Genomic DNA, 9,559 nt, shown 5'->3' on the forward strand with positions numbered 1-9,559 from the left:
GTTGACATTTCTCTGCCCAAAGGGAAGATCGAAGGTCCAGACGTTGAAATGGAAGGAGGTACCGGAGGAAAATTCAAAATGCCTCACATGAAAATGCCCAACATTGGCATTTCTCTGCCCAAAGGAAAAATTGAAGGTCCAGATGTTGACATTTCTCTGCCCAAAGGAAAGATTGAAGGTCCAGATGTTGAAATAGAGGGAGGAACAGGAGGAAAATTCAAAATGCCTCACATGAAAATGCCCGACATCGACATCTCTCTGCCCAAAGGAAAGATTGAAGGTCCAGATGTTGAAATAGAGGGAGGTACTGGAGGAAAATTCAAAATGCCTCATATGAAAATGCCCAACATTGACTTCTCTCTGCCCAAAGGAAAGATTGAAGGTCCAGACGTTGAAATGGAGGGAGGTACAGGAGGAAAATTCAAAATGCCTCATATGAAGATGCCAGATTTTGACATCACTCTGCCCAAAGGAAAGATTGAAGGTCCAGATGTTGAATTAGAGGGAGGAACAGGAGGAAAATTCAAAATGCCTCACATGAAAATGCCCGACATCGATATCTCTCTGCCCAAAGGAAAGATTGAAGGTCCAGATGTTGAAATAGAGGGAGGTACTGGAGGAAAATTCAAAATGCCTCATATGAAAATGCCCGATATCGATTTCTCTCTGCCCAAGGGAAATATTGAAGGTCCAGATGTTGAAATAGAGGGAGGTACTGGAGGAAAATACAAAATGCCCCACATGAAAATGCCCAACATTGGCATTTCTCTGCCCAAAGGAAAGATTGAAGGTCCAGATGTTGAAATGGAGGGAGGTACAGGAGGAAAATTCAAAATGCCTCACATGAAAATGCCCGATATCGATTTCTCTCTGCCCAAAGGAAAGATTGAAGGTCCAGATGTTGAAGTAGAGGGAGGAACAGGAGGAAAATTCAAAATGCCTCATATGAAAATGCCAGATTTTGACATCTCTCTGCCCAAAGGAAAGATCGAAGGTCCAGATGTTGAAGTAGAGGGAGGAACAGGAGGAAAATTCAAAATGCCTCACATGAAAATGCCCGACATCGACTTCTCTCTGCCTAAAGGAAAGATTGAAGGTCCAGACGTTGAGATTGAGGGAGGTACCGGAGGAAAATTCAAAATGCCTCACATGAAAATGCCCAACATAGACATCTCTCTGCCCAAAGGAAAGATCGAGGGTCCAGATGTTGAAGTAGAGGGAGGAACAGGAGGAAAATTCAAAATGCCTCATATGAAAATGCCCAACATAGACATCTCTCTGCCCAAAGGAAAGATTGAAGGTCCAGACGTTGAAGTAGAGGGAGGTACTGGAGGAAAATTCAAAATGCCTCACATGAAAATGCCAGATTTTGACATCTCTCTGCCCAAAGGAAAGATCGAAGGTCCAGATGTTGAAATTGAGGGAGGAACAGGAGGAAAATTCAAAATGCCTCATATGAAAATGCCCGACATCGATATCTCTCTGCCCAAAGGAAAGATTGAAGGTCCAGATGTTGAAGTAGAGGGAGGAACAGGAGGAAAATTCAAAATGCCTCATATGAAAATGCCCGACATCGATTTCTCTCTGCCCAAAGGAAAGATTGAAGGTCCAGACGTTGAAGTAGAGGGAGGTACTGGAGGAAAATTCAAAATGCCTCATATGAAAATGCCAGATTTTGACATCTCTCTGCCCAAAGGAAAGATCGAAGGTCCAGATGTTGAAGTAGAGGGAGGAACAGGAGGAAAATTCAAAATGCCTCACATGAAAATGCCCGACATCGACTTCTCTCTGCCTAAAGGAAAGATTGAAGGTCCAGATGTTGAAGTAGAGGGAGGAACTGGAGGAAAATTAAAAATGCCTCATTGGAAAATGCCAGATTTTGACATCTCTCTGCCCAAAGGAAAAATTGAAGGTCCAGATGTTGAAATCGAGGGAGATACTGAGGGGAAATTCAAAATGCCTCACTGGAAAATGCCAGATTTTGACATTTCTCTGCCCAAGGGAAAGATCGAAGGTCCAGATGTTGAAGTAGAGGGAGGAACAGGAGGAAAATTCAAAATGCCTCACATGAAAATGCCAGATGTTGACGTCTCTCTACCCAAAATAAAATCTAGTAAAATTGAAGGCGCGGAGTTTGAGATTGAGGGAGGCAAATCTAAAATGCCACACATTACAATGCCTTCAGTAGACTTTTCACTGCCAAAAGGAAAGACAGAAGGTCCCAAAGTTGAAATTAAGGGTGATGGAGGAAAATTCAAGATGCCTAAAGTTGACATATCTCTTCCAAAAGGAAAACCTTCAATTGAAGGACCTGCTATAGAGATGGAAGTCACAGGAGGAAAGTTCAAAGGTCCACATGTTAAACTTCCAAAGGGGGGTATATCAGTGTCGACGAATAAATCAGGTGAAGCAGAGATCAACTTACCAACCGTTGAGGCAGGAGGGAAAATTAAAGTGCCACAAGTCACATCACCAGATCTGGATATTGATGTAACACTTAGTAAACCTAAACAAGACACAGGGGCTCATGGGGAAGCTGATCTGCATGTTGAGGGAGAGCACAAAGGTCTTAAACTCAAGATGCCAACAATAGATGTCAAAGGTCCAAAAGGAGACCTGGAGTTTGATATAGGACTTCATAAAGGAGAGGGCAAAAAAGACAGGAAAATAGTTGAACTACCTGACTTGGATCTTAACACAGCGGGAACCAGCAGCAAAGTAAAGGGGCCTAAAGTCAAAGGAACAAAATTCAAGATCGGAATGCCAAAAAAGAAAACTGGCAAAGATGTAAAAGCTGAAGTGAAAATATGCAAAAACTGTGGCGATGAGGAGTTAGGTGGTCAAGTCCAACACAAATGCAAGGGTAAAGAAAGATTTGAGTACGAAGTTGAAGTCGAAACCCACAACGGACATAAAGAGAACAAAGATCGTATTAACATCCCAGTGCCAGAGGTTACATTACCAAGTGTTAGTCTGAAAACCAAACAAGGCTCAGCCGACTTAGGAACAGGCGGAGAGGGTGGCCCCTCGTCATCCAGAGCGGAAATCAAAGTCCCCAGGATACCAGACATAGAGTTTGATATTGGTACATTACAGGATGAAGACGAAGACAAAACAGAAAAAGGCAAGAAAATCAAAATCCCAAAGTTTGGTGTCCCATTACCCTCCATCTCCTCTCCCGAGGGAAGAATGAACCTCTATAAGCCAGAAATTCAGTATGAGGGCCCTAAAATACCCAAAGTAAAGAAAGCAGTCTTTGTCTTGGTAAATCCTCCACAAACGGATGAGCCCGCTGCATGCACAGAGCGCCTCCTGGAAGAGGAGACGACATCTGAGGACGTCAAAGTGAAGATGCCCAAAATCAAAATGAAGCCGAGCTTTGGGAAGTCCAAAGATAAATCAGCTGCTGTGTCATTTTCTCCTGGCAAATCCGGGTCGTATGATGTCAATCTAAAGGGCGAAGGTTCAAGTTCTGGTCTCAACGGTGAAAAAGACAAAGGGACATTCAGTGGCAAAATCAAACTTCCAAAGGTGGAGTTGACCTCTCCGTATGGCAAGATGGCTGCAGAGGGGGAGGACACCGAAATGAGGGTGAAACTGGGAAAGGATTCATCACCAGGGGAAGTGGAGGGAGACACTAAAGGGTTTAAACTCAAATCAGGCAAGATGGACTTTGTTGGTTTTAGTGAGGAGCTCTCGAAGGACGTGGTGACATCTCATGCCAGAACAGATATGCTGGACAGGGACAGCTCAGCGTCCCCTGCTAGTTTCACCATGGACTTCAGCTCCGCAAAGGTCCAGACCTGGAGCGAGGTCGAGAGCCAAAGCAGGGAGTCTGAAGAGAAAGAGTCTCCCTCCTGGTTCAAGGTCCCTAAGTTCAGCCTGAAGCCACACTCCACAGGTAAGAGTAAAGGAAGCTTCAAACTGAGATGACAAGACATTTGAACAATTAGATATAGACTCTTACAAAGGTTGATGGTATCCAAGTCAAGCACGTTTTATTGTGTACTTGTTAAAGAGGAGTAAATGACTTGATTACTTGTTTACAAAGACTCTTCAAGTTATATATTCAACAGTATATATACAGTATAGGCTCTCTTTTTATTCAAACACCGCAGTCTAGTTGCATCATGGGAAGTTTAGGACTCATATTAAGAACTGAAAGATTGTATTCGTCTTTCACAAGTTCCTAAAATTTGAACGTGCAATATTAAACCACTGGAGTACTCCTCTAAAGAAGTCAGTGAATAATTGCACAAATCTTCCAGAACAACCCAGTCGGCAGAATTTTTTTTGGCATTGGACGTTTCTGCAAACCTCGGATACGTTGAATCGTGCCGTTTGTACGTTTCATATCAGCCTCTTATGACGCTCGCAGAAACGCAATGCCACGTGGTTAAAGTTGTGAAACGATTGGTTAGGTTTAGGCAACAACATTACTTGGTTGAGGTTAGAGAAAAGATCATGGTTTGTGTAACAACATAACGTAACAATGCAACCAAACCACAATAGTTAGGTTTAGGAAAGAACTACATGGTTGGACTTAAAACTACTACGTTTGTACAGTGAAAATGACAAATGACACGAACGAACAGCTGATTGTGACGTGACGCATTTGTGTTTGTTGGACCCATCCACCACACGCCGCCATTCAATGTATCCCCCGGTGTGCAGAAAACGTCCAATGCCAACATTTTTTCCTGGCAGCTGGGCTGTCCAGAATTAATAATGTTCATATTATGTATAAGTTTTGTATGTGTGTTTCATTATTTCACTATATTATCAAAGAGATATTACAATACGCTTTACATTGTACATCATTTATTCTTGCTATTGCCTGTGATTTGTTTTGTTTGTGTTTATTCTATAAATTACTAATATATCATCTCCTGTTTTGTCTCTGCTACATAAGACTAAGTTTCCCTCTTGATTTCCTCACCTATCATCCTCTCCTCTCCTTGCTTCCTTTCCTCTACTTGCCTCGGCTTGTTTCCTCTCCTCCTCCCCCAGGCTTCCTCCAGATAACCCCAGAGGGTTCTCCTCAGGCCCAGCGGAAGGGGGAGGTGGGAGGTGATGTTGACGTCTCGGGGTCTTTCTGCCTCCACACCTCAGGGCACGACTTCACCACGAAGGAATTGTCCGAAGAGCACCAAGTCTCCTCCGCCGAGGAGGGAACTCTCACCATGGTGACCAAGACCACCAGGATCACCCGGCACATGGTTACCACTGAAACACGAACAGGTGATTCTTCGGAAACCACGACAAAAACAACTCGCCAGGTGTCGGACTTCTGAGGATGCTGTAATGATAAATGTATTTAAATTTTCTTGTTTTTCTTTGGTGAGGTTGCAGTGTTCTTCTATGCTAAGCCTGCAACATGGCAAACCTCTATTAAGTACAAGTCTTTATTTTATATTTTAATAGGTGAGGTATGAATGTGATGAAAAACAATATGGCATTTCATCAATCAGCATCATCGTCATTATTATTATTATTATAGCAACAGAGTAATATATGCTTCCTTTTTTCATTTTAAATGTGACTATTTTTTGTTACTGTTCTTTGAGTTTTGTTAGTTTAGTCCTACATATTTATCGGATTTTGTTTGGTTTTACAGTTTTTGAATGTAAACATGTCACATTGCTTTATTATTTATTGTTGTTTGTGTGTTCAAAATGCGCTGGAACGAGTCATTTACTCACATCAGCATCATGGATTTGACCATGATTATACTACAGTACAGGCCAGAGTAATATTCATGTAAATACAACTATATCATTGCTTTTTTTTGAGGCAGTATCCCTTCAATCCGAAATGTAATTATTTTCATATTCACCAGAGTCAGGAGTAGAAATGATATTTTTTTGATCTGATAACCTATTTTGTTTGTCTTGGAGAAAAAGTGTGAGCTTTTTTGAGATTATAGGCTATTCTCATTTGCTGCCATAGTTTTATATCTTAAGCATTTAGCTGGTGCTGTTACCCAGAGATAGTCACAGTGAGTGGGCAGGACGCTCTGGACTGCTGTGGGCATCAAACCTGTGACCTTCTGGTTACAGGTTGCTCTCGAACATTTACTGTAGGCCACCCTGCTGCTAATCTATTTTATATTTATGTTTTTACTGTACACTGCCGGAAAAAAAAGACGCAACTGTATATTTTGTGATTGAGGATTTAGCTTCAAGATAGATGACAGATTTTTGGAAACTCAGCTGTGAACTGAGTTTCAAAACATCATCAGCGAGCTCAGCTGGGAGGGAATTTGGGGATTTAGGAGGTGCTGTTGGGCGCTTTAACAAAATCAGTAAAATGAGTTTTAAAGGAAAACTGTAAACCTTTTTCTCTTAAAAAATAACCTTCTTAAAATCAGGCTGCTACAATGAGCCTCGATGAAACGCCATCACGTAACAAAATATGTCCTCTAAAGACTAAAGAGGACCAAGGCACGTTTTCCTTTTAATTACCATGTCTTTAATAATCTGACATTCTTCTGTTTGTTGTATGAATATTATTGAAGATATTACAGAATAACATTGGATGTTAAAATGTCAGATTAATAAAAGCATTTTTATTAGGTTTTCAAAAAGCTTGTCCTCCATTTAAAGTATAAATTGCTTTGAAATGGAGGGGAAAAAACCTTGTGCTGTCTTTTAGATATTTATTTCATTGTCTCTACATTGAGATATTTAAGTTTCATTCCCAAATGCGGTACCTACCATTTGAGAAAAAACAGCTACTGTAATGTTTCTGGCATTAAATGAAAACTTACTTTTGAAAACTACTGATTGTACACGCCACTCATAGCCATTTGCATACAAGAAAACAGTTTCACAGGATACAACCATCTGATTTGTCAAAATGATGAGCTACTTTTCAAGTGGATGTAAAGCATTTAAGAATGGACACTTTGTACTTAACTTGGTTTACTTTACTCGGTTGGTAGATGGAATGAAATTGTGTGATAAAAATGCATGAATAAATCCTGACAAAACCACTCCCACACTCTTTTTCATTTACAACTTTTAACACTATTCCTGTTTTTCAGGTGAGAAATAGATGATAGATTTCTAAAAAAAGAAGCCGGGACGAGAGTAGTGACCTGTCAAGGTAACATGCACTGAGCGTCTATGTGTATTGAGATTTTTACCTTAATCAAGTCTTTGAGTTTCTTTTAGATTATAAGGGTTTCAGTGCCAAGTGTTTTTGTCAAAGCTGCATTGGAGAGAATGTTGGTTAAGATGTTATATCAATAAAATGATATTCACACAAAAAAAACATTTAAATGATAGTTTCCTGATGTCTTGACCTTCACAGACTATGAATAGTTAGTTATAAAAGTGGACTTATCGGTGTTTTATTAAGCTTTCAGTGTATGTCAACCGTCCGTCAGCCTCAATCATTCATTCATGCATCTGTTATCTGCATCCCCACGTATCCTTTGCAGGGTCATGGGAGGCTTGAGCTTATAGCAACTCATATTGGGCGAGAGGCGAAATATTCAAATTCTTTCAGTAGAAAACATGCAGCGGTATGGAAGCCCATTTACAGCAGGAAAAGATAAAAAAAAATGTGTGAGATTTAAATAAAAATACTTGACACTATTTTAGTTAAATATTTATGAGATGTGACTCAAAAGTTTGACTTGACCAGCACAAACTGAACTCACTATCTCACTAACTTTGATTATCTCATAATATTCAACTTAGATGTCATAATTTTGACGTAATAACTCAAATTTTTGACATGGTAAGTAAGCATTAAAAGATAGCAAGTGCAAATGGTGCCGTTCTATCTCACAATTTTGACTTTGTAACTAAAATGTATATCTTAAATGTTACAATCAGGGTTTTTTTTTTATTTATCATGCATAACGTTTCATCTTTTTTTTTTTTTTTTTCTGGCAGAAATGGGCTTCCATACATTGGCCACACTAGATGGGATCCATTTTAAAGGCCTTTTTTTATAAGATTTATCCAATTGTATTCTTGGAGCACAGTTGGATAGGCGACATCCTCATGTCCACCGTGCAAATCAAACATTTATTTTATCATTAGATGAAACTTCAGTGGGCAGATAGAGAAACATCTCCAGAGATAAATTAAAGTATTTCTGACATGATATGACATAAATCATGATACTTGCTTGTTGTAATTAACTGATTATCTTGAAAGGTCAACTGGCTAGTTACAACTTAAATATAATGTTTAAGGCTGAATTTGAAGCTAATGTCAAACTACTGCACACTGCAAGAAAAAACACATTTTCTTCAGACACCTATTTCTTCTAACCCCCCATTTAAAGGTTATTGCTCATCAAATCAGGGTCATATTAGTTTAATTACTTTATACATGTGATTTGGTGGCAATTAAAAAAGCATTTTAAAATGTGTGGATGTTGGTGCCCCCCAGTGGTGGTATAAAAAAAAGGCGATAGACAGTACTGCCCCTTAAGCGTTATTCTCATGTTCAGTTATTGGAATAAAATGTGAAAACAGCAGATGCACACATGGATGCAGTGTGTGAGGTTTGATCATTCTCACCTGTAAACATCCCATAGGAAATACTGCAGGTACAGCCCAGCAAAAATATTTTGAGGAACATGTTGTTCTCACCTTTAAATTAAATCAGTCACCAAGAAAAAGGAGAGATTAATCAGGTTTCTGCTGCAGATTAAAGCACATGGATGAGTGAAAAATCCCCTGAGAGGAGGGACTTTTGAGGAGAAAGTGATAAACTATGCACACCAGTGCATGACGTCTTCCCATTGTGTGAGCGTGTGTGTGTGTGTGTGTGTGTGTGTGTGTGTGTGTTCTCAATCTACTCATCTACTGCTGTGATGATGCTGTGCGACGTAGGCTACAAGGGTGAGTGTATGTGAGGGGAGATTAATATGTTATGAGGAGTGAACAATGCCACTGAGCGGAGGGAAGCGAGAGACTGCAGCGTCACCGGCTACTTTTTTTTACTGTTTTATATCTCACTACTGATGGAGCAGACTTTATTTACAGAGGTCATTTCCGTATCTCACCATCTCATATCCTTTAACTCTAAAAATAAGTTGTGATGCTGTGAGGCACCCCCAGCGGCAATATCAAGTCAAAGTAGTTAGTACTTGTTGTTGTTTTCTAATCCACATAGCTTTAAATGACACTTCTTTTGTGCTCTTTTTGTGCATCACAAGAAAATATTAGCACATTATTTTGCATGAAAATATAAAATAATATAAAGTAACACCATAGCTGGCAATACAATACAAAACAATACAATACAATACATTTACATTTTTAGTTCACCTTATATAAGTTAAGGAAAGACATATTTTATTTTACCCTCTGTTTGGATTAGGAAACAGAGTTGTTGTTTCTTTCCATAATTCCTTTTTTGTTTACACATATATATTTATATGGGCTATATAAATATATATATATACAGTGGAAACCACTTAAAGTTATCACGTCTGTCCTGGTCAAATTGATCACTGTAAGCGGATGATTATTATAACCAAATTGTTGTTGTTGTGCATCATTTCTCATGCAGATTACCATTTGATTGATATTTGT

The 9,559-nt window shown here is 39.5% G+C and overlaps 1 protein-coding gene across 9 annotated transcripts in view; it reads left to right on the forward strand.

Moving 5' to 3' along the window:
- prx (periaxin) overlaps positions 1-7,000 on the forward strand; it is a 49,156-nt gene extending 42,156 nt beyond the window's left edge. For 4 of the 9 annotated variants that reach the window (XM_037776038.1, XM_037776030.1, XM_037776035.1 and 1 more), the window contains exons 9-11: positions 179-484; positions 791-3,901; positions 5,011-7,000. In XM_037776038.1, coding sequence (XP_037631966.1) covers positions 179-484; positions 791-3,901; positions 5,011-5,294 — 3,701 coding nt within the window. In that variant the 3' untranslated portion in view covers positions 5,295-7,000. Of the gene's footprint in view, positions 1-34; positions 485-790; positions 3,902-5,010 lie in introns of all 9 variants that reach the window. The other 5 variants (XM_037776029.1, XM_037776033.1, XM_037776034.1 and 2 more) reach the window with 2 other exon arrangements.
- Positions 7,001-9,559: the final 2,559 nt, after the last annotated feature.

The sequence above is a fragment of the Sebastes umbrosus genome, chromosome 7 (genome assembly GCF_015220745.1).
Source record: "Sebastes umbrosus isolate fSebUmb1 chromosome 7, fSebUmb1.pri, whole genome shotgun sequence".
In the NCBI taxonomy this organism is placed as follows: Eukaryota; Metazoa; Chordata; class Actinopteri; order Perciformes; family Sebastidae; genus Sebastes; species Sebastes umbrosus.